The sequence below is a fragment of the Rhinatrema bivittatum genome, chromosome 11 (genome assembly GCF_901001135.1).
Source record: "Rhinatrema bivittatum chromosome 11, aRhiBiv1.1, whole genome shotgun sequence".
Taxonomy (NCBI): domain Eukaryota; kingdom Metazoa; phylum Chordata; class Amphibia; order Gymnophiona; family Rhinatrematidae; genus Rhinatrema; species Rhinatrema bivittatum.
Window position 1 is genome coordinate 86,078,568 of NC_042625.1, and position 26,189 is coordinate 86,104,756.

General features: G+C 44.8%; 1 protein-coding gene across 3 annotated transcripts in view; it reads right to left on the reverse strand.

Annotated features, from left to right (window-relative positions):
• The window catches only part of LOC115073318 (discoidin, CUB and LCCL domain-containing protein 1-like), a 64,076-nt gene that overhangs the window by 36,596 nt on the left and 1,291 nt on the right, over positions 1-26,189 (reverse strand). For all 3 annotated transcript variants that reach the window (XM_029571639.1, XM_029571638.1, XM_029571637.1), the window contains exon 2: positions 16,039-16,260. In XM_029571639.1, the coding sequence (XP_029427499.1) occupies positions 16,039-16,260 (222 nt within the window). The remainder of the gene's footprint in view (positions 1-16,038; positions 16,261-26,189) is intronic.

The window sequence follows — 26,189 nt, forward strand, 5'->3', positions numbered from 1 at the left end:
GAAAAGGGAAAAAAAAAAAAAAAGAAGATGTGGCAACTGCATCATAGAGTAACTCTCTCAACTTCTCCCACCTCAAAGACTAGTCTGCTCTGTCTTGCTAAGGTCATGCTTTGGATGTGCCTTAGTTGGCCTGCACTGGGGTGTAAGTAAAAGAAGCCAAGCTATGCAAGAGAAGGAACTTACGAAGCTCTGGCAGTCATCCAAAATATTTGGGAGCTGAGTGCCAAGCAGCTTCTTGAGTTCCAACATCTTCTTACATGGACAGTCTTCCAAACAAAGCATATTTCACCTCTCTCTGGCAGTGCAAATATTTCTACCTGACAGGGAGCTCTAGGGCAGTGGCGTGAATTCCTGATGCATAATAAAACTACAAAAAAAAAAAAAAAAGCGCCACCATGGCGGAGGTGTAAAACGTTCTCCCTGTTGCTCTATCAGTTTTGGTAGCGTCTTTACCATTGTTGGGCAATTTGTTTTCTGCTCCTTTAATAATGGCGAAACACAAGGTTAAGAGACAGCTGTTTCTCCAAGCATACTGCTGCCTGAGTGGGGTCCCAAGGATTGTTTCTTGAACAGTTGGCAAGAAGCTCCAGAGGAGGTCTGTTTGAGCCACCCACAGTGCCAGGACGTCCCGCAGAGTCTCCTGGCCCGGAACTCTCTGTGTCCTCAGAGTCGCGATCTGTTCCTTTGCATCCAGGTCCTTCCTTTCCTGTCGCCGTCTGATGACGTCACAGGAGGGGGAGACTGGGGGGGAGCTGATGGCTCGAAGCTCCTGTGGTCAATCGCCGAACAGGAGAATGTGACTCTGATTGAGGGCTTGCAGACAGTAGACCAAGAAGCTGAAGACGAGATGGTTCGATTAACATTCCATAACTTCATTGCAAGATAAAGACTTGAAAGGGCTACAGTCAGGATCAGGCCCTATGACTTTTGCGGTGCAACACCCAGAGCGATTCAACTTTGAAACGTGATGGGAAATCTCATTCTGGTCAAATTCAAAATATTTCAGTTTTGGAGGAAGGTGTTGCAACCATTGCAAAGAGACAAGAATCTGAAATTGTGGCTCTCGAGCCTGGAATGGATAGTTGTGAGAAGGAATACTTGGGATTTAAGGATACCCATGAAACCTTATTTAAAAGGAATTTGTCCTTGACAAATAAGATAGAAATGCTACAGAATACTGTGAGACCTAGGAACTTGCATCTCATAAATTCTCCAAAATTGAGACTAGTCTCCCCACAAGAAAAGTTTAAAAGATACTCGAGGGAGATATTGAGGGTTCCTGAAGATGTCACCAGTATCTCGGGCCTATTCTATTCTAGGGATGTACATTTGTTTCTTCCGTTTTGGCGGGTAATGCACATACCTTGCTGATCTTCTAGTACATGCAAATAAACAGATATTATGCATGCATTTATAATAATAAGTTATGTACAATACTAGAAAGATGGCGAGGTACGCACATACATCCCTATTACATTCCTCTGTTTAAGATAAAGGAAGCTGCCAAACAGCAAGCTGCTTCTTCTCAAATGGAGACTTTGGACTTGACTGGGTTTTTTTGGAACAGTCGAAGTCTGAACAAGCTATTCCGTCTACACTAATTACAAGCTTAGCCTTGGACTCAGCAAGAGATGTTTCCTTTTTAAACTGTAATGTAACAATCTAGGGATATGCAGAAAAGAAAAACAGTCAATTTCTGATTTTGGTCTGGCTCTGCTCTGAATCAGGGCTTTTTTTTTTTTTTTTAATGAGATATCCTTGCAAATTTATTATCAACTATCGTTTAGCAAAACATGATCTGCCACAGCTTCCAGCCTTCTTGAGTGATAAGGAAGAGATAAAATTGCCCCTAGCTGAATGGTATGCTGTAGGGGCCGGAGCTTGAGATCACTTATTAGGAATTCGGAAGATGAGTTTCTCTCACTTTCCTCCCCGGTTTTTTTCCTTTTTTATATAAATATTTCTTGGTTAACTACTGGTGTGCTCCCCTTAAAATTGTGTACTTTGTTTCTTTTTCCCTTATTTGTTTTTTTTGGTTGTTAAGTATGATTGAATACCAATAGTACTGGTCTGGATAGTTGTGTTTTATGATTTTTCTTGTAGTTGTTAATTCTTTGATTGGTATTGCAGTTTCCTGTATTTATGTTTTGAAATGCAATAAAGATTAAATTATAAAACAGCAAAAAAAGAATAAAATACAAGGATAAAATCGGGACCATTTCTAAGTAGTCAAATCAAACTTGGGTGCAAAAGAAAAGACAAAACAGATCATTCAGTGGGGACATGTTCAACAAGATCATAACGGCAAGCAGCCTTGGTGCCAACTCGATGGAAGGCCAATACAATGACCAGAGATCTAATAGGAAGAAGCCACACGGCCACCAGCGGACAGCGGGTCCCATACGCATTAATAAGGTCATCCTGAAGAAGATTCAGATCTAGCAATACCATGCCCTTATCCCCTCTCTTTAAATGTAATGCTTGTCCAAAGTGTTACCCTTCACTTACTGCAAGAACTAAAAGCTGTCTCTCTATACAAATAGCTATGGCGCACGTCTCCTACACGTTCATGTCAATGTGCCACAAGCACTGCCGACGGCGAGACGGCACTCTTGGAATGCCATTGGCTTCTTATTGTCTCCGCTGAGACTGTCAGGTTTACAGAGGGCTGAAAAGTGGAAGGAAGTCACCGACTTCACGCCGGGTCACTACGAGCTGCAGACGCAGGTCACCATCAGTTAAAGGGTTGCCAACCAGCTCCATTCCACCACCACCCCCCAAGACAGGATGGTTCCATTCCTGCCTTTCTTAGGGAAATCAGAATTTCAGGTCTATGAATGTAGGGGGGGTCCAACTATGACCAAATCAAGCTGTCCTTTAAAAAAAAAAAAAGGTCTGTTGGCAATACTAATTAATTGCCATAAGAACATAAGAACATAAGAAAATGCCATACTGGGTCAGACCAAGGGTCCATCAAGCCCAGCATCCTGTTTCCAACAGTGGCCAATCCAGGCCATAAGAACCTGGCAAGTACCCAAAAACTAAGTCTATTCCATGTAACCATTGCTAATGGCAGTGGCTATTCTCTAAGTGAACCTAATAGCAGGTAATGGACTTCTCCTCCAAGAACTTATCCAATCCTTTTTTAAACACAGCTATACTACCTGCACGAACCACATTCTCTGGCAACAAATTCCAGAGTTTAATTGTGCGTTGAGTAAAAAAGAACTTTCTCCGATTAGTTTTAAATGTGCCCCATGCTAACTTCATGGAGTGTCCCCTAGTCCTTCTACTATCTGAAAGAGTAAATAACCGATTCACATCTACCCGTTCTAGACCTCTCATGATTTTAAACACCTCTATCATATCCCCCCTCAGTCGTCTCTTCTCCAAGCTGAAAAGTCCTAATCTCTTTAGTCTTTCCTCATAGGGGAGTTGTTCCATTCCCCTTATCATTTTGGTAGCCCTTCTCTGTACCTTCTCCATCGCAATTATATCTTTTTTGAGATGCGGCGACCAGAATTGTACACAGTATTCAAGGTGCGGTCTCACCATGGAGCGATACAGAGGCATTATGACATTTTCCGTTTTATTCATCATTCCTTTTCTAATAATTCCCAACATTCTGTTTGCTTTTTTGACTGCCGCAGCACACTGAACCGACGATTTCAATGTGTTATCCACTATGACACCTAGATCTCTTTCTTGGGTTGTAGCACCTAATATGGAACCCAACATCGTGTAATTATAGCATGGGTTATTTTTCCCTATATGCATCACCTTGCACTTTTCCACATTAAATTTCATCTGCCATTTGGATGCCCAATTTTCCAGTCTCAACTAGGGCTGGGACTGGAACCGCTACCCTATAGCATGAGTACATAAGTGAGCATGGCAAACTTTCACGGACATTTGCCTTACTTGGTTTCCTCTGCTAGAGGCGAAGGATTCTGTATCCTCGTGCTGGTCCTAAGCTGCCCAGCCTCACTCTCCTCCTCGTCAGCCAACCCCTGAATACTTTAGCTCTGACCAGGCTCTGACGTGCCTGTCCCTGTTCCAAGCATCTAACCACTTCCAATGCATTTCAACAGCCTCCCGGGCCCTGTCTGTCACACACACACACACACACACTGCAATTTCCTGCCCAGCTTAGCCAAGAGTCATAGAGGTCAGCGGCAACAGAGTCTGCAGTTAAATAAATGGGAAAAAAAATTCCTTCTGTGTTACAGAACGAACAGCTGTGGGCTGGACTGGACCCATTTTAGCAGTGAGTGAATGACTTGAGTGAGCACTCACTTTCTCAGCCATTTCCAATCCCTACATAACTCTGTGACACAGTGAGATCCTTATCCAGTTCTCATATTCAGGCTTCCTTCCCAAAGCATTCTGGTCCAGGCAGTTTCCAATTCTCCAACAGAGGTACAATACTATTGGGACTGCAATGTGCTGGGCATTAGTGCGGTCACTTCACGTGGGTCAACACAAAGAGGCTGATCCAGTCAAGGTTTTGCCCCATTGCATGCATGGAGATGTAGTTCCTACTTTTCTTAGGGACATCGGAACCACATCTCCATGCATGCAATGGGACAAAACCAGGACAGGATCAGCCTCTTAGGGTTGACATGGATGAAGCAACAAACTTAGGGCGTCATTTACTAAATATTTTTCCCACAGACACAGAATGAGAGAAAAGCCTTAGTAAATCAGGCCCTTAATTTGAATAGGATTTAGAAACCCAAGATGGATTTAAATCTTATGTGGATATGGATTGGCTCATGAAGTGAGGTTGGCAGCACTGTTTTCTCCAGGCTGGTGGCACTGGCATCTTTTATCCTTTATTCCTTGAGTGAGCAAGTGATTTAATTTAGCTCTCGGAGTAACCTAGGACACACCTTGCTCTTCCCCAATTACAGAAGGACTTAGTCTTCCCAGTCTTTAGAACAGCAAGAACAGTGAACACACACAGGCAGCGTCTTACTCTGAGGGGCATGAAATAAACCAGGATGAAGGACAAGGGGCTACGTGCAAGCCCTGACTGTATGGTTACTAGGGGGTCTATAAGACTATCCCATCATGTTGTAGCAGGGTCTGAGACATATGCGGAGGATGATTTCTTCTTGGCCTTTTGGCTGAGATGGAGTACCTGTACAATACTGGGGATATTAATGCCCTGCCACCAACCGCAAAGGGGACACAATAGCCATAGTAGAAGGATTAAATCTCCTGTTAAAAAAAAGATTTATATAAATAATCTTAATGTATTTCTGGAGTAAAGTTTAACACTCGAAGCACAAGAGTCTTTCCACTGCTAGTCTTTTTCTGCTTTTCCCAAATAATAGGTTAGTTAGAGGGTCTAGTTTGAACAGTTTGGTTGGAACTCTATCAACACAAGATCCTTTACAGTCCGAGCACTGCCCCTCTCGCCGAACACGACTACATGGCAAGCATGCAAAAGCCCATCACCCACCCCAGCACCTACACGAGGGCCAAGGACTGCGTTTTCCAGGAAAGGAACTGATGAAAGGGCCAGAGGCAAACAACGGTGGCTTTGAGGAAGGAAACACAAAACATGAAACAGCTCCCAGCGCCCTTTGGCAGCGGCGAGGGACGGGAAGGTTCCTGCTGTGCAAGCAGAAGGGAAGGAATTCCAATGAAACGCGCGCGCGGCGATGCAATGCCTGTGCGGTTCTGGTGCGACTGTGCACTTATGCCGAGAGCCTCCATGTGTGCATACAGCGTGGAGAAATTCAAGCTGGGCTAAGCTGGCGGTGCAGTGTTCAGCACTCTGCAAGGCTTCACATAAGTTTTCAATTTAATTGTCTCTCCCTTCCCCCCCCCCGGCAGTAGAGTTTCAGTTCATTTTGAGCAACTGGTGATTACTAGGGAACGTGCTGGGGTCATCCCCCACTGTCTAATGGCAGTGCTGTGTGCTACCACGTGGGAGGACCTGGGTTGGATTCTCATGTCAGGCTTCGGCTCCTTGGGCCAGTGGGGGACTGCAGAAGCAGCATTCACAGCTCCACAAAAGGGGTGATCGAGGGAGTCCCCAGCCACTGTTCAACAGTGGCACCTACTGGCCAGAGTCAGGACGTGCATACATGCAGGCTAAGAGAGGGAGTTTCAGTCTGTGACCCTTGGCTGAAGACCATTTGCGCAATGGCTGAGCTAAATAAGAGGAGTAGGAGGAACTCCTCTCCTCCCCCCTTCCCAGGTTACAATGTGAAGACTCATAGCGCTGTAATGACAGTGGAAGCTGGAAGCCCTAGGGAGGAAATTGGGTGAAGAAAGTAAATTAAATAGGACATGAGATAAAGATGCGTGAAACAACTACACTAATCCAGATGATTCATGGGGGGCGGACACGACTCAAAGGTCAGGGCTAGATTAAGGGGTGATATTTCACTATTATCTAAGGGGAGGAGCCACTGGTTTTGGCTGGGGAAATGGAGCGGCAGCCGGTGGCAGGAGCATTGGTAGCAGTAGGCAAACAAAACCGTGCGACCGGTAGCAGAGAAGATAAAGTTAAAGTCACTTGTTCAAGCAATCGAAGACACTCACGATGCCACGTTCCATGCAATAGTTAATGCCGCTGCCCTTGAAAGTGACCCGGCCTTCTCAAACCTACCCCCCCCCCCCCCCGATGAAACGAGCATCCGCAACGAAACGCAAAGCCCGGGAGGAGGAACCTTGGAGGAGATGATGCCAGCGGACAGCAGGATGCGATTGCCTAATCATGTCGGCTCCCAAAGGATCCAGCCTAAGTGGCAACACCTGTCCACCGCCCAGTGACTAAATGTGGAAAGAGAGAGGTCCAACCTGCAGTCTGGAACCATCATTTACACAACATGACTTTAATCAGTGGACACATTTTAAGGCTCGCCGTGCTGAAGGGGGGCCCACTTTGGATCACGGGGGAAGGTCATTTTCAAAAAGGAGTTCCCCAATTAATTAGGGAAGTTCCCCAAGCCAACAGGCAGCACATTTGAAACAAATCAGAAAAGGTGTTTCTTCACCTAATGCACAATTAAACTGTGGAATTTGTTGCCGAAGGAGGTGGTGAAAGCAGTAAGCGTAGCTGGATTTAAAAAGTGATTAGACAAGCTACTGGAGGAAAAGTTGACTTGGGAAAGCCACTGCTTATTTGGGTTATGAGCAAGAAGGATCGGGTCTATTCTTTGTGACCCAGAGTGGCTACTGCCAGAGACAGAATGCTGGGCTGTATGAGCCTTTGATCCATTTCTTATGTCCTTAAGTAAATACCTGGGGTAGAAAATTACTCCCTCTCCCCCCCCCCCCCCCCCCCAGCAGGTAAATCTATCTGCAGAGTTTCACAAAGTGGCCAGACTTAGCCATGAGAAAGAGGGGTGGTCCAGGGGCCGGGGTGGGCAATAACTGGGGGATGGAAATTACAAGCAGGGGTTTGATTTTCAAATTCCCTCACAGTCCCACCTTGCACAAAAAAGCAGGTACAACGCCCATGGTCTAACACTGCCATCTCATTTTGCATGGGTCACCTTTTTCAGCCCCTGTTGACCTGGGCTGGATTTGAACTGGTGACCTAACGTGGAAGGCTCAGTAATGCGGAGACGATTCCCTGGGGCCAATCAGTCCCCCTACCAGTTCTACAGCGACTGCTTTCGTTCTATCATGTTTCCATAGAGCAAAGTCCATGAGGCATTTCCTGAAACAGTGAGTAAATTAGCCGCAGTGGAAGTGTAATAAGTGCTGCACATGGTCTTCATTTTATGCAGCTGGAATGCAAATATGAAAGTCTAAACAGATCAGTCTGGGGGCAGGGTTTTGAAGGGTTTCCGAAGAAACCACATCTAAATCAATAATGAAGTCCCTACACTGCGGTGAAATGCTGACTCATACAGACCTTGCTCCTTTCTCAGGGTCAATGTCAGTTTGTGGTGTACAGCATGGGGACAGGAAAGCCCCTCTTCTGTACAGTAGTAGCCTGTCACCGCCTGCATATCATTTACACAAACATCTGGCAGTGTATCTCCCCCTCCTTCCTGGGTTTTTTTTTCTCCTCTAGGTCGCAAAATGTCCCCACTTCTTCAAAAGGCCAACAAGCAAGAGGGGACAATAAGGGTGGAGGTGGTGAGGAACAAAGTCAAGTTCAATCCCTTGAGAACCATAGCTTGATGGGAACACCGTCTTACACCCTTACAGCTTGATGGGAACATCATCTCACACCCTTGCATATCCACCGCTGCTAAAGTTTAGCATACCGCAATACGCTAAAAAAAAGCTCTCTTTGATGCAGTCTACCAGGTTTTTGTTCTTTATATTCTGGTAGTAGTTTCAGCATACAAAGTGCTCGAACTCATTAAATGCATCACAGCCTCCAACAATGATCCTGAGTATCATCAGTACAACCCTGAATACTCTTTGACAATCTAAAAGTTGCAGACCTGGAGGCTATTGAGAACAAACAGCTGAAGGGCTGAGGAAGTGAAGGGGTGCAGTTACCGCATTGAGACACAAACAGCTACCTGATGCTGTATCACTGTCCCCACACAGCTAATCTCGCACTTACAAACTTATGACAAAAAAAACTGTAATAGGTAGACAAATGTGACTATCTCAGACAGTCCTCCTCCAGCGATGGAAATTCTGCTTGAAATACCAAGTCTGAGATAAGCAGAGGTCATCGGCTCCTCAGCTTTTCCCTCCCCAGTGCCTCATGCACTCTGCCAAGGCCATGCGGCCTCCGTTGCAGGAAACACTGAGTCAAACAGAATGCACCTTCCTTATAGGAAAAAGACAATGTATAAACAAAGCTAATACTGTTACCCTCAGTAAAACTACAGACAAAACAAAAAAGGTAAAACTATGGTGCTAATGATCAACATTTCCTTCTAAAGCAATATTCACCCATGAAGAATACATGTCCCCGACCAAGAGCATTGCAGCAACGTCAAGAGTGCTAGACTTCCCCAAAGATAACTAACACCAGGAAACTCCTACCCTGAAGGCAAAGGGACTTGCCTCAAGGTCACAAGGATTGTCTCCCTGTGCTTCTGTCACTGAGTGTCTCTCTGCAAGGTCAGGCACCGGCAAGCAAAGCAACTCACCCCCAGGGTCAGAGAGAGGGATAGAGAGAGAGAGAGAGAGAGAGAGAGAGAGAGTGAGAGTCAATAGCAGAGGAGAATTCTGAACTTAGGCACCCAGGACTTATTCTGAATCACAATCCAATGCTCTCACCACCACGGAAGTAAACACGTACACACGTGCTTCTGTTTGCACACGCGCACACATACTCGCGAACCTCTCATCTCGGACAGATAGTCAATTACAGGAACAGCAGGTTACAGATTAGAACAGGAGGGTCCCCCAAATTAATACTTTGGAAAGGGGGTGGAGGGCTCTGAAATTTTCAGATTCACCATAAAGTTTTCAATTTCTGTTCACTGGAGCTAGTCTTTCGTCCGTTGTAAGGAGGTTCTGACTCCAATTAAATACGGCTGCTGGAAACAGAGCCAGAGCCAAAGGCAATTTTGCTATTCACTCATTATGGGGAGGCAGTTTTGTAACACTGCCAGCTAATTTATGCGTAGCCATGCACATAACTCACACCAATTTACTTAGTGGACTTGAGCACATAAGCCCACTTGGAAAATTATCCTGGCAAAACTTACGAGCACGAGATTTACACCCGCTATTTGGTGAACGTGCTTTTACGCAGGGTATTTATGTGCACGCTTTTTAAAATCAAAAGCACGCAAGGGAATTCCCAACACAAGTACGTGCATACAGTAAGCGTGTGCATGTAATTTTACGCACGTGTCAGGCACATAATTTGCTAAAGAGCCGTTTCTGTGGGCAAAGCACAAATTTACCCGCAGACGTCCCTTTGTGCGAGGATTGTGGACTCTTGTTGCTGTGGGGAGGTTGGCTCAACCCACACGGAAGACCCTGTAGGTCCTCCCCAACAGCTGGCAGGACTGGGCTGGCAGGAAACTGGTCTGGAGCTTCACCTCTACACCCTTAGCTTGAGCCCTCGGGTTCTGGGGGCCAGCAGGACTTAGGTGTGAGTCTCATGGAAGTTGGGAAAGACGCTAGTCTTGGTTAGGGTCAGAGGCAGGTGGCAGACGAGGATGGTTGAGGTCCAGGCTGAAGTCAGAGGCAGGCGGCAAGCGAAAGTAGTCAGAGTCCAGGTGAGGTCAATGGCAAGCAGTAGGCAAGGATGGTCAGGCTGTGGTCGAATCTGGTAGTCAGTCCGAGGACAGGCGAGGAAGACACTGGGAGGACAAACACAACAGGAAAGGAGAACGAGTCAGGCTGGGCTTGGAAATGGAACGCAGGATCAGGCACCCAGGATCAGGAACACTGGATGCAGCAACACACTTCTGCAAGGATGCAGGCCACCCATTGCCGAGGCACTGAGGGAGTGTCTGGGGAGGCTCTTTATAGGGCTAGATGTCCGACATCATCCACGGGCGCCGCAAGCATTTTCCCACCGCAGGCCCTTTAAATTAGGCTGACTCTGGCACACCAAGAGGTGAAGGAAGCGGCAGTGTCCTACCTGAAGGAAAGGAGTTGCGATGTCCTGCTGCATGGCCGGTCAAGTGGGCTGGGTCAGTGCGCTGGCTCACAGGGGCGTCCTGTGAGCCGGCAAACGTAATATTTTGAAAATGACCATCCCAATTCTGTAATTATTTTAAAGAGGAAAATTTAAAAAAATGCTCTTTATCTACCCCCCCTGGAGGCTGAGAAAACTTGTTTTTTTGGCATGAAAAATCAACGATAGTTTTGGGTTTAATAATTTTGGCGTAGATTTGTGTTTTCTCCCTTCATGCTAAGGCTTAAATCCATGGGAGCCCTCTGCAAGGACAAGCCTTTAATCAGCGGTTACTTTTGTGAGGAAACAAGATGCAGATTATGCCCCGTGGAATCGCTGTGCTCTCAGCCTGACCAAGGAAGTCAGACTTAAATAAAAAACCCACAAGATGTTGCATCAGGCAAGATCAGACACAGCTGTACTCAGAGAAGCTTTGAACCGAAGCCAGGCTGCCGAGGATGCTCTGAGCCAGCCCAGGCTTTGTCTCTCATCTTTGAGGACCCTGAGATGGGTGGTAGCTTTGCCACCTGGCTCCATGTCATAAGGACCAGGCCAGTCCAGTCCTGGCTTTAACCCAGTGCATGCCTGGATTTATAGTTCCTATTTGTGTAGCTGATTCAATGGAGCAATCAAAACTACAAGTCCATACATGCAATAGGATAAAAACAGGAGTGGATTAAAATGTTCCTCAGGACATGGAGCCAGGTGGCCACTGGAATGGGTTGTCTGGCTCTGGGCATTCCTAGAGAGTGCTGGACTACGTATCCTTTCTTCCGTTTGATCTTTCGCTTTTCTGATTTCTTTCTTAGTCTCCCTCAGCTTCACCAGTTAATCTTCCCTGTGTTTCTCTTTTTGGGATCATTTATACTTTTTGAACGCTGTTCTTTTTGCCTTTGTCAGCCACCTCCTTTGAGAACCAGATTGGTTTCTTTTTCCTTGAGCTTTTATTTACTTTTCTAACTTATAGATGTGTTTCCTTTGTAATAGCTCCTTTTAACTTGGCCACTGTTGTTCCACCTCACCCATTTTCTCCCAGTCTTCCAATTCTTCCTCCAGGTACGTCCCCATTTTGACAAAGTCAAAATGGGGGCACTCCATGAAGTTAGCATGGGGCACATTTAAGACTAATCGGAGAAAGTTCTTTTTTACGCAACGCACAATTAAACTCTGGAATTTGTTGCCAGAGGATGTGGTTAGTGCAGTTAGTATAGCTGTGTTTAAAAAAGGATTGGATAAGTTCTTGGAAGAGAAGTCCATTACCTGCTATTAAGTTCACTTAGAGAATAGCCACTGCCATTAGCAATGGTTACATGGACTAGACTTAGTTTTTGGGTACTTGCCAGGTTCTTATGGCCTGGATTGGCCACTGTTGGAAACAGGATGCTGGGCTTGATGGACCCTTGGTCTGACCCAGTATGGCATTTTCTTATGTTCTTAAGTCCTTATTTGTGAAATTCAAAACTCTGGTCTTTGGTGACTTCTCTGGTTCCTGTTTGCGATATTAAACCACACTGTCTGATGATCACTGGTGCTCAGGTGAGCACCTACCTGGACATTACAGGTAGGTGCTCACCCTGGTGGGTTCCATTACCATTTGTTTGAGCACAGCCCCTTGAAGGACAGCCACCATCTCTCTACTTCTGGTAGATTCTGCAGAAGGGATTCTCCAGTCCACATCCGTCAGATTAAAATCGCCATCTTTTGGACATCTTTGATTCTTTTTGAGAAGGAGTCCTGTAGATCACACCAGTAAAAAAAAATGGAAGCACCTTCTTTTTTTAGGACGGCCCATAATACTTCTTCTCTACCCCACATCCCTTGCAATTCAGTTGCTTGGATATTGTTTTTGACATAAAGAGCTACTTCTCTCCCTTTTCTGTCCTCTCTGTCCTTCCTTAACAAGTTATAGCCTGGGATGGCCGTATCCCAATCATGAGAATCTGTGAACCATGTCCCCAGAACAGCAACAATGTCCAAGTCTGTCTCCACCATTAGGGCCTGCAGATCTGGGATTTTGTTGATCAGGATACGAGCATTTGTGATCCACCTAGTCACATTTTCTGCTTTTTTATTTTTTTTTTATTTTTATATTTGTGACAAGATGAACAAGCAATGTCAACTACACGACTCCAATAGTCACATTTTCCAAATTTCCAGTTACATACATATGTTCCAGAACTACAAAACGGTTTCAGTGTATGTTATTTCCAGCCAGACTCTTTGCCGGAAAAAACAATAAAGAACAAAGTCCAGAACAAACTTTACAACTGAACAACCTCCCATATTCCCCCCTCCCCTCCCAGAACATCTAATGCTCCCCCCTCCCCCCTCCAGGACATCGGGCTGATAAACAAAAGAATTAAAGAAATAAATAACCTAGGACTGCAACAAAGAAAGACAGTTAGAGAAATACTCTAGTACAGTTCAAGATATAGGTAAATCATTAAGCAGCAAACTTCTGACAGAAGGAGAAACAGAGTTCAGATACGTCTCCCATCGGTTCACAAATTGTATACAGGGGCGAAACCATTCCACTTTAAAGATATATTTATCCAAGAGACAGGTCTGATGGATAAGGTTACGTAATTGCGTTAGAGTCGGCGGCTCCGGGGCCAACCACTTTTGTAAAATGCATTTTTTGGCTAATAGAATTACCAAGCGGAACCACCATTTCGTAGTTGTCTTAGCAAAAAAGATGCCTCGACTATCATCCCAAAGAAACACATTGACATGAAACGCAAAACGCATGGCACAGAGTCTTTGAAGATAAACATGCACTTGTTCCCAAAAGAACCTAATGTTAGGGCAGGACCAAAATTGATGACCCAAGGTGCTCCTAGGGGCTTCCACACTTTAAACAGCTACCTGTACCACCCTTCCCCATCTTACACGCCTGCGCAGAGGCCACATAAAATCGATGCAAAAACTTAAATTGGAGTTCCTGTAAAGGGGTCGGGACAGAGAAAAAATGGGACCTGGAAAAACACTTTCCATAATAGGGTGTCGTGAGGGAAGTTCCCAGTTCTCGATTCCACCCAGTAACCACTCTGTCCCATAAAGGTAAGACCCGAGAGTCCTCCAATAATTTATACCAAAACGAAAGCCTATGGCGCGTTGGGTCCACCATATCTAAATAATCTGACAAAAACTCCCAAGCAGATTGATGTGGATCCGGTAAGTGTAAAGCGTGGATGTAGTGTCTAACCTGCAGGTATTTCTGCTTTTTTTAAACTCATTGCTTTTGTTATTCTCACTTCCCATTTCCTGTATTTCTTGGGGGGTGACCTGTCAATTTCACTGGCCACCTCCTGCCACTCTTGCTCCCTAATTTAAATGCCTGCTAATGTATCATCTGGATTTCTCACTTACCATCCTCTTTCCTGCCACAGACAAATGTACAATCTTTTACTGCTGCCTCTAAATATATCCAAAACTACTTTTTTTTACACCAGGTTTTGAGCCAGGAATTGAAATTATCTATATGGCATAGCTTTTCCTTTCCTTTTCCATGAACAGGTAAGTAATACTTCTGAAAAGGCAATAGTTTGTGCCATGTGTAATCCTCTTCCCTAGATTTCTGAAGTTGTTCTGTGCTTTATGGATTCCATTTCTAGCGAGGTCATTGGTCCCCAGATGGATGACAACATTGATATCAGAGTCCCTACTTTCTTCCACAATTGCTTTGACTCTCTGGTTGGTACTTCTACTGGCTGAGGTTCCTGGAAGGCATTTAACAGTTGTGACCCCATCAAAGGGCGTTCCCAAATTGGTTCTTCTGCTGACCGAGTTTCCTAGCATAAGAAGCTTTCTTTTATGACATTTGATCCTGTTGGGGCATTTCCGGGTGCGTTGGATGACTACCTCCCTTTCAGACAAGACTTCATATTCTATTACTGGGGCTTTTCCATTTTCCAGTGCAGACAGGACGACATAAGGGTAACAGTGGGGAGAGTCTGCGTCTCTTCATCACAGGCCTTATTCTGCCAGAACCCACTGTAATCCAGTTATTCCTGGCATTCTGACTCCTGTGTGGGAGCTGGGAGAGATATTCTGGATGCTGCAGGGAAGAGGAGGAGTTTTGGAACCTGGATTATTTCTCTTTCAGGTGCATTAGCTCCTTATTCATGGCAGACGCTGAAGGCAAATTGGACAGTCTTGGGACATAAGCACCACAATTGTTGCACTGAATAAAGAACATTTTGTTAATAATGATTAATAAACAAGTTGTTAAATTGCTACTTAGGTCCTTTATTATTCACTTAACCTAAGTCCTTGGAAGAACTGTTGAAGAAGGAAACACTAGGGGGAGGGAGGGAAGACACAGCCTCTCTTTTGATTTGTAGCTCTCCCTAGATTTTATTATTTCCTTGGTTCAATACCCCTTGCTGTGCAATGATTACACACCACACCCACAAGTCTGCTTGGTACAGCCCTGTATTTCTCTTAAAAACACACAGGGAATTAAAATAAGAACTAGCAAAGATAATACCACCTAGGCAACAAGACAAAGTAAGCAGCAGCAAAAATAAAGCATTACCTGATGGAGAAGATGTTTTTTGTTTTTTTTTTGGGGGGGGGGAGAGGGGAGTTAATTAATTAATCAGCCCCATACTAGCCAAAAAGCAACAGCAGAATAAAACAATATTCCAGCCACACACAAGAAAAGAATAAAAATAGAAATAAAGCAATATATATTGGGAAAAATAAAGAAAAAAAGCTTTATATTAAATTAGAGTTTTCAAACTTAGCCAATTAGGAGTCAGGAAAGCAGCTCAGCCCTCAGCCAGAACCCTGATACTTTGATCTGTGATATCAAATATTAATAGCTGCTTAATGTTTAGTTCAACTATTGAGTATGTCAATGCTTTTTAAAATCCGCCAGTTATAGCATTTAGGAAACTGATCTCTTCTGAAATGCTGTGCATCTGATGCATCACTATTGCAAAAGTATAAAATAGAAACAATTCCTAGTCCAGGAGTTGTGAGTACTAGTTCAACAGCACTTCCAGTCCCAGTCACCCTGAGAAGCATTAACCTCAGCCTGGAATCCAACAATGCTCTCTCCCACCGAGTAACACAAAAGACTAGCCTAGAAGTAGGCAATGCCGGGCCAGGAGTACCACAAACAGGTCTGATTTTCAGGTTATCCACAATAAACATGCATGAAGTATATTTGCATGCACTGCCTCCATTGTATGCAAATATCTCTCATGCATATTCATTGTGGATGCCCTGAACACCAGACCTGCTTATGGCACTCCAGGACTGGAGTTGCCTACCCCTGCACTAGCCACCAGACTCAATAAAAACACCACCAGTGAAAGATCTGTCGGATTTTGAGTCTTTCCTGGACATTTCTTCAGGTCTATAAGCACCACATCCCACAATCTGCCTTTGCCCTCAGGCTGCCCTATTCACTTTACAGCCCAGACACACAGTCCATTAATGTGAAAGCTGGAGGCACTTACCGTAGCGGAGTCCAGGGGAAGGAGTGGAGATCTGTAAGAAACTGGAGATGCAGCCCTCAGAATACTCGATGTCAAGGTCACCGAAGGTCAGCAGCAGAGCATTGCCCTTGGACACCTGGATGCTCCACTCACACAGCGTCCAGTTTGGGTATGTTCCCGGGTAGTTCTTGGAAGCCAGGGTCCCGCTCTGTGGACTCAGGACTGTGTGGCCACAACCGTCACCTGCAATGGAGCCAGCAGTAATGACAATGGGCCACCGGACTCAGTCCCAGAACAGATCGTCAGTGGCTGGGGCTGGATTTAGGCATCGGTAACACAGGCACATGTTTAGGGTGTCAAATTCTGAAGGCACCTGAAAACTGGGGCTCCCTAATTTCCAAGGGAAAATCCGCCTACCTGCCTATGGGCACCACCATTTTAAATCTGGTCCTGTCAATGGTTAGACCAGGGGCTTCCCCAAACCTCACCAGTCAGGTTTTCTGGATATCCGCAGTGAATATGCATGTGGGGTGTATTTGCATAAATGTCATGCATATTCACTGCGGATATCCTAAAAACCTGGAAGGCTATGGGGTCTCCAGGGCAGGAAATATCAGGCAACAGTGGGCCTGGCACACAAGAAAGTGACCCGGGACTGTGGAAATGTCTCACTGTACATAAAACACAGAAAGGACCGAATGGATGAATGCTTGGACTTCAAGGGTAAAAGTCAGAAACCCATGGGCTCCAATCCTGTCTCTGTCAGCAAATCTTTCTGTGACCTTAGGCAAGCTGCACTATTTTCAGTTTTTGGATTACTGGGCAGTTGGGGGGGGGGGGATTTTGAAAGGGTTTGTGAGTTAGGCACTGAAAACAGCTCCTTTGAAAAACTCACCAGGGCACCTAAATTTAGTAGCCTAAAAATTGGGCAGCAAAAGGGGTGGAGTTCGGCATTCGGCACTGATGTTCATCTATAAGCACCTAATTTAAATGCCTCAGTTTAGGGAATTCATTTCAGGTCTCAATGTACATGTCTAAATATAGGTGAATTTTCAGCCAACAATTTAGGTTCGTAAGTTTGGCAGAAAATCTCCCTAAATGTAGGCAGCTAATTTACGCACTGAGCATTTTTGAAAATTGTCTAGTAACACAAGTGCACACATTTTTAGAAGTCGTCTGCTTCAGCGATAAAATGTACAATTTTTATTGATGTTGATATGCTGAATTCAAATATGACAATTAAAGCAGCTGATTGGCTGTTTCCATGATACTTAAGTTATTACATCTATTGCATAGTGTGTTAGATCTTTTCTTGTATTTATGGTTGCATAATATTTCACCTGTCCTGCTTAGGTAACACTTTAAATGTAAATCAGCAAAAGGATTACAGAAATAAAATTTACTATGAAACAAAAGGCCCAAAACTATTATGTATACAGTAAATATGCACATAGTTCAGTCCTTATTCAGTGGCTACTCGGCTCAATTCTTGCACTGAGTAAATACCCGATACCATTTTTCCATTGCTGCAATGTCCTGGTGAAATCACTCACATTGCTCATTGCTCTGCAATTTGGAGGAGAAAAGTCTAGATGAGAGTGCAAAAGATATTACAAAAACCTTGGCTGCAACATCTTGAGGAGGTTTTCCCACCAACTCCTTGCACTTGTCGGCCTTGTTATGTCCGAGAAAATCTGTAAGCACCAAGTGGAAGGCTTTCCACACCATATTTTTCCTTATATACAATGCAGGGTTAAATGCCATCATCTCGAAGAAGTTCACGACTCCGAGGGCCAAAGACACCTTCATTTATCTTAGCTTCACTTAACCTTGGAAATGTACCACCAAGGTACCTGACGGCTGCTTTAATTTTGTCCATGGCCTTGACAAAGTTCCTCATCAGAGCCAGCTTGATGTGTAAGGGGCCTAACAAAATCTTCCTTGGTTCCACAAGTGCTGGAGGCTGAACACTTTTCCTCCCATCATCCATGACTTCTAAGGAATATCAATGCAATTCATATCAAATGGGCTTCAAATTGCATCATTCACTGTTATGCCCAAAAAGCAAGTAGTAGCCTAGAAACATAGAAGTGACGGCAGAAGAAGACCAAACGGCCCATCCAGTCTGCCCAGCAAGCTTTCACACCTATTTGTTTTCATACTTATCTGTTACTCTGACTGCTGAGGTCAGGGCCCTTATTGGTAACTTTTTGGTTGCAATTCCCTTCCACCCCCACCACTGATGCAGACAGCAGTGCTGGAGCTGCATCTAAGTGAAGTATCTAGCTAATTGGTTTGGGGTAGTAACTGCCGTAATAAGCAAGCTACTCCTGTTTGTTTACCCTGCCTGTGCAATTCAATCCTTGTTGGTTGTCTGAATATAAATCCTCTTTACTTCATCCCCCCCCCTGTTGTTGAAGCAGTGAGCTGCGCTGGATATGTATTCCAAGTGAAGTATCATGCTTAATTGATTCGGGGTAGTAGCCGCCGTAACAAGCAAGCTATACCCATGCTTATTTGTTTACCCAGACTATGTAATTCATTCCTTGTTGGTTGATGCTGAATATAAATCATCTTTTCTTCATTCTCTCTGCCGTTGAAGCAGAGAGCTATGCTGGATGTGCATTGAAAGTGAAGTATCAGGCTTATTTGGTTTGGAGTAGTAACCGCCGTAACAAGCAAGCTACTCCCCTGCTTTTTTGTGGATGCAAATCCTTTTTTCCACATTTCCTCTTGCCATTGAAGCATAGAGCAATGTTGGAGTTGCATTAACTGTGTGTATGTTTATTGAATAAGGATATTAATCTCCAGGTAGTAGCCGTCATTCCCTCAAGCAAGCCACCCCCTTGCCTCTTCTCTTCATTCACATCCTCTAGACTTTATGGATCCACAGTGTTTATCCCACACCCCTTTGAAGTCCTTCACAGTTCTGGATGCCTCCGGAAGGGCATTCCAGGCATCCACCACCCTCTCCGTTAAGAAATACTTCCTGACATTGGTTCTGAGTCTTCCTCCCTGGAGTTTTAAATCGTGACCCCTGGTTCTGCTGATTTTTTTGCAACAGAAAAGGTTTGTCGTTGTCTTTGGATCATTAAAACCTTTCAAGTATCTGAAAGTCTGTATCATATCACCCCTGCTCCTCCTTTCCTCCAGGGTGTACATATTTAGATTCTTCAATCTCTCCTCATAAGTCATTCGATGAAGACCCTCCACCTTTTTGGTGGTTAGAGCAGTGGGCTACGAACCAGGAGACCAGGGTTTGAATCCTGCTGTCACTCCTTCTGACCTTGGGCAAGTCACTTTGCCCACCATTGCCTCAGGTACAAACTTAGGGCCAGATTTTCATATCTACGCGCAGGCGTAGATTTGTGCGTGCAATCCGGCGCGCACAAATCTACGCCCAATTTTATAACATGCACATACAGCTGCACACATGTTATAAAATCTGGGGTCAGCACGCGCAAGGGGTGCACCGAGCCCTAGGGGAGCCCCAATGGCTTTCCCCATTCCCTCCGCTGCCCCCACCTTCCCCTATCTAACCCACCCCCCAGCCCTACCTAAATCCCCCCCCTTACCTTTATTCTTTTATTTACGCCTGCCTCTGGGCAGGCGTAGGTTGCGTGCGCCGACCAAGTGCCGGTGCGAGATCCCTCAGCACGGCCGCTGTGCCGGAGGCCTCGGTCCTGCCCCCGCCCCTTTTTTTCAAGCCCCGGGACATACGCGCGTGTCCCGGAGCTTGCGCACATCGCCGGGCCTATGCAAAATAGGCTCGGTGCGCGCAGGAGGGGTTTAAAAGGTTTACGCGCATATATTATGAGCGTAACCCTTTTAAAATCCACCCCTTAGATTGTAAGCCCTCTGGGGATAGGGAAATACCTACAGTACCTGAATGTAATCCACTCTGAAGTGCTGAAAAAAGTGTGAAAAGTGGAATATAAAATAAATAAAAAGTATTGTCCAAACCCAGTCATAAATGGATTCAGTCAAAGATGCATATTGGTCATTTCTGATTTAATTTGAGATCCTTATCCTCCGCAATTTCCCAAGTCAAAGGTCGTACTGATCCAATAGCACATCCAGGGCAGGGCCAACATTTACGCATGGAAATGCCGATTTTAATCCTGGCGAACGCAGCGCGCATTGGGCTGTTACCTGCGCATTTTTACTTCTCTTGTTCAGGTATAAGTCAAAATAAAACTCTTTATAACCAAAAACTGACTGGGTGAGGGGAAGCACAGGCTGAAGAACCAGAGGGTCTGGATGACCTAAAGACAGGCTGGGCGAATGTGTGGACTAAGTGGTCAAAATGGTTCTTTCCTTGGCCTGCATGTTTTAAATACACTCACTTGTGTAAAAGCCGACAAGTCCTAAGGAAACATACGTGAATAATGTTTCCTCACGTAATTGCTTAAGATTAAGGGCGCACATACATAATTTAAAATTCCAACATATGTATGCTTGTGCCCACATAATTGTGTGTATGTGGGCTCGTGCGCTCGTTCGCTTTCAAGTTACCATCCCTGGTTAATTTTTTTTAAATTAGCCTAATAAAGGGTAGCACAGCCTGAAAAAAAACAAACCCCAAGGGAGCAAAAGTCATGCATCTGTATGGATTTTGCAGTTCAGGCTGCAGGTTTCCATTATACAAGGGCCAATAAAACAATTTTTCCTGCACCCTCTACAAAACCTGCTTCAACAGCCCCACTTCCAGCACTTTTCAGCATGACTCTATTGAAAATGACCTTCGACAGGGTGAATTCCAGGCCCGTGGATGGTCTTCACCCCAAACATGGTCCTGGTCATCCTGCCTCCGGAAGGACAGCCAGAATCGCCACATAAGACCTTTCCTATGTTAAAAAGCACTCTCCAGATGCACGCCAGGAGGAGCAGAATGAATTCTGAATTGCTCTAAACATGTTTCAAGCTGCACCTTAGGGTTGCTGCCTGGCTCCATGTCCTAAGGAACAAGTTAATCCAGCCCTGGCTTTACTCCAATGCATGCAGGGACTTGTAGTGCATTGTTCCATTTCTTAGGTAGATCAATGGAACAATCAGAACTACAGGTCCCTGCATGCAGTAGGGCAAAACCAGGACTGGATTAGCATGTCCCTGATGACATGGGACCAAGGGCTAACCCTCCTGTACCTGCAAATTGCCTTTTCAGTGCCTTCCTCCCCTCTTTGTACACACTCTCTCTCCGAAGAGCGTGCACTCTGCTCTAACCGCACGCGCAAATCTCCATTCTCTAAGCACAAAAGCCCTCTTACAGTGGCTCCATTGTGAGGGCAGAGCTGAATGAGAGCCCCTTTCTTTCCCCTCCACTGAATCGTGGCTCGGCTAGCTCAGCCACCGCTTGCCAAACAGCCAGGCCTTGCATTCATCAGGTGTGAGCTTGCTCTCTCTCAAACATACCCAGCACGTCTGGCCTTACATCTATGTCCTCGCCTTTGCATTCAGAGATAGCAAGAATCTGCCCAAAAATCCCAAAACCTAAGGCTTTAGCTGAGCTGGTTCCAAAAGACCAAAAACAATTTTCAGCTTTGGTCAGCCACAGGATGCTTTCTTTTCCTATGCCTGAGTGCCAAGGAGGGAAGCTCCCATTGCTCTAGAGTCCCTCGTCCCCATCCCTAGACTCACAGGAGCAGCTCAGCATTGGACGGGAGGGAGTGGAATTAGGAGATACTTTTCTCCACTGAGAAGAAAGGAGGGAAGAACGAAACAAGTCAAAATGAGCAACTGGGGGAAGGTGCAAAGGAGGGCAGCAGGAGGATGGCGGAAAGTGGAGCGAGAAAGGAAAGAGAGGAAGAACAAAGCAAGAGCGATCGAAAGAGTGCGCCTAGGACAAGTGGGGAAACTGGAGAAGACAAAAAGGTCTAGACGGCCAGCCTTTCAGGTAGGAATGGAATAAGCTCTTCTCCCTGATCAGCTCTCCTCTGGACACGTGCACGCATGCAGGGGGGCAAATGTTCAACCCGCCCACCTTAGGTCAAAGTTCGTGGGTACTTTTGGTATCCAGATAGAAGATCCAGGCGTGCGTTCATGCGCCATGGGCGCAAAGTGCCCGCCCCTGCTTTTTCCATGGACGCATGCATTACTTTCCTCCCCCAAACTAAACTGCTCCGGGAACCCCCTCCTCTACCTATGGCTAAAAGCACTCGTGGGGTGGAACAAAGTAGCACATTTTCCGCCAAACCCAGGGAGGGCAAATTTCGGACAGGCCCAATTTGCACACCTAAATCACTATTTACCTACGTGAAAAGCTTTGAACATTGCTCTTATTTATTCCGCTTGGCAATTTGCTGTTTTATGCTCTATTATTTTACGACTTTTGCCTTCTTCTCCTCCTCGATAAATGACGCTGTAGGCCTCGGACACCAGATAAAGGCATTAAGAAAAATGGTTGGGAGGAATGAGAGGCAAGGATGAAAAAGAAAAAAAGAGTGAAAGGTGGATACAGAAAGATTCTGCCTTTTGGTTAAGAGTAACCGCATCATGATTTTACCTAAAGACCCAAACTGTATAGGCCACCTTTTATTATTAACTCAACCTTTCTATTAGCATCTGTTACTCTATGATTTTGTGGTGCGCTGTATTTGTTTTAAATCTGTAGATTTTAGTTTAGCTTTGATCCGGTTTTATGTTTTTTTATATTTTATGTGCCATTTTGTTAGTCACTTTGGGTATTTCCCTTAGGAATGATGGTCTAGAAATATAAAAATATATGGACATGTTTTATTACTGAACAGTGAGAAGACGCAGCACCGGATCTTAGCAAGGATTTTAAAGTTTCTGTCCATTCGGCTCCTGTCACCTCAAGCCAAGGGCCCCGGTCTAAACAGGAGAGGCATCACGCCCTGTCCTGGAAACGGCTGGAACAGTGCGGTCAGCATGCACTCGCAGAAATGCAAGCCAGCGTCCTAAAGACAGAGCAAAGAGACCAGAGGACATTTAAATACAGACACTTTTCTCTGTTATAACACTGGGATCTAATATTTTTTAAATCAGAGTATTTTTAGGGTAGGGTTCTGGAATTACTGAATTTCACAAATATACAATCCAACCAAAATCTTAATTGGAAGTTACGGAACAGGACGAGTAGGGACCTTTGTTTTCAGTTTAATTTTTTTTTCCTGGGAATTTATCAGTGTTTAATGGAAAAAAAAAAACAACCCAGGAGAAAAATCAGTGAAAAAAATGAGTAATTCTCCTAAGAATTAAATCATCACCAGGAAGCACTAGGCAGTGTCTAATGCAAGACTGCTGTTTGCCAGAAGGGGTAGGCTGCCCCCACTCATTGCATCCATGGTCTGCTTTCAGTAACATAGTAAACGGCAGCAGATCATCTCAGAAAAACTGGTGCCACAATTTTAGAGATGCAATGGGGTAAACCCAGGACTGCTCAGTCTTACCCTTATGACACGGAGCTATCTGGTCATCTTATGTGACAAGGGATGTACACAAAGGGTACAGAAGGACACAAGAATAAATCATCTGCAAGCAAAGACAATGCAGAGGGGGAAAAAAAATGTTCCCACTGGAAGAGAAAAGGTTTTCAGCATATGGAGCTTACTTTCTGCTGTGCTTTGGAAAAACAGATACATAGTCGCATGTGCCAAAATGCACAGGTGTGATGCAGATGGCAAGATAGCCGCCTACACATACAAAGCCAAGAGACGCTCTACCAGCCAACCAATGTACAGGAATTCCAAGGGGGTTCTCATCTTTCTGCAGCTCGCTCCCACGCAGCTTAACTACCGCTCACATGTTCAGTTGTGGCCACTTGGATTTTTCTCTACTATATTTCTCTGAATTGAAAAAAACAAAAATATATTTTTTTGACAGATTTTCCCAGTTTGTAACCAGGCTTCTCCTGTTGCACTGTGGGACACGCATTCCTATTGGCTAATCAGCAAGGATGAAGAGAAGGAGCCTGGGGAGGTTAAGGATGTTCTGGACACAAAGGAAGAAGTATGGCATCCTCTATAGCCTTAGTAACAATGAACCAGAAAAAAAAATAAATTTCAGAAGTTGAGAAAATGTCTTCAGGTAGTGAGCAAAGAATAAAGCACTGGGTAACTTGCACAGAGCAGCCGGTACCACAATGTGCTTCTAAGGCGGCATTGGGGTGCATAGATGATCCCAGCACTTTTTGTGTTTGGTCTGTAGGTGCACTTCTGGGAACCGTGTGACCCCTGGATTTTGGGTGGCTAAGGCATGTCCTTTGAAACCACCAGGGAAGAGCTTGCAGGGCAGGGTATTTGCCCAGAGGCACGTAGGAACCCATTTTGCAGGAGAGAGGTTACCAGTGTAGGGACACATGCACAGATGCAGGCAGGATCTTCCCAGTTGTCCATGCAGTTAACCCCGAGTGGGTGTTAAGGGTCGGCTAAAGTATTATGTGACACAAGGCCTCACAATAATCCGAAAAGCCACCAGCACCAGCATGGCCATTTCTTAAAGATCCAGCCTCTTAGATTCCCGTGGCCTTTCTGGTCTGCTCTCCACCATCAGCAGCAGCTCCAGAAATGTTTGTATGGGGGCTAAGTGCCTTTCCCTTAAACCAAAGTGGTTCAGCCATGGAAACATGGTACTTTTTTTGCTTTATAGTGCCACTTAACCAGATATTTCTGAAGGCCGGTTAGGTTTAAAGTTATTCAGTTAATGTTAGCCGGATAACTTTAATCAGGGATATTCAGAGGGACATTTATTCCACTGACTATCTGCGACAAACTATCCGGCTAACTTTAGCTGGATAACTTGTACACTCGCCAGCTTGCTGAATATGGACCTCTCAGTAATTTAATAATGGACAAGATATTCAAATCTGAGTCACTTTCAGATGTTATTAGTGCAGCATGAGATGAAGTTTCAAAGCCTCTGTTTCCTCTCCTCCAGCTTGATCCAAGGTGCACAGAATTCATTTTCTGTTACCATTTAAAGGCAGATCTGTCAGCCTGTTGCTGTTCTTAATAAGTTTTTCAAATGACAAGGGAACGAGGGGGGTGAGTGGTTCCTGGAAGAACTGGAAGACAGCGTTCTCTGTCGGTAGAAAAACCCGAGCTTTTTACAGCTGTTTCCTTCATTCCTAGACTACAGTATTTCCTGTTCTTGTAACTACAGTCCCCCTTCCCACTCCCCCACTGCTTTGCTAGTGTTATCAACCCTTTGTGAGCCTCCAGAATGAAATCTACCAGTTCTGCAGCTTCTTCAGAATCTGCTCCTCGCCTGATGCCACTCTGCAGCATTAGGGGCCACGTCTCACCTTTCTGGCTCCCTATTGCAACTGAGCCATGCAAACAGTATTAATATCTGGGGAATGGAGACTTTTCAGAACAAGGGCATGGCCATAATAAAAAGGCGGCCACATTTTATTCCAAATGTATAAAGATAAAAGAAAAGAAATCTAAAAATGTAAATACAAGACCCAAAGAGGAAGCAACTGAACGCAAGATGGTTTAGCTCTCTTGTTTCTGAAGAGACAATAGTGTTGAATATTTTTCAGTCTTCGCTTTTAGCCATTAAGAATATAAGGGACAGACTGACTAAAGTTTTTCCCATTCTGCATCAGGGAAAAATAACTTGAACATCAGGATGCTGTTTTGTTGTTGCTTGTCAGATGCACATAAATCACGCATAGAACTGGGGAACCGAAGAGCAAACTAAGGGAAAGCTTTACAAAATTCCTTGTGTGTGACCAGAGCAACAAATATACATGCTTTATACAATGAATGGGTACAAAACAGAAAAAAATAAAATAAAATAGATTACGATTAAAAACAAAAGGCCTGGGAATAGTAAAAGCAGAACCAAGAGAAAGAACCGGAACCAAAATGGCAGGCACATCAGCCCCAAAATTATAATTCTACTTCTGCCCAACAATTCAAACCTTGCTATGGCATTCCACACTCCTCTAATCCTCATTATTAGGGAGGGCTAGACTGGACAGGGTAGGACCATCCTGTGTCTCAGCAGCAGCTCTCTTTGGCTGAGCTGGCAGGAAAGACCCTGTCTCCTGTAGCCTAGTTTCCCTCCCCTTACCACTCCACTCTGTAACCAGTACTTACAATTTTGGAAAGTCTATCACATTTTATGTAAGTTAAAGAAAACGTAAAAAAAAATTGTATATATATATCTTATTTGGTGAACTGCTAAAATATTCGGTCTGTAAAATC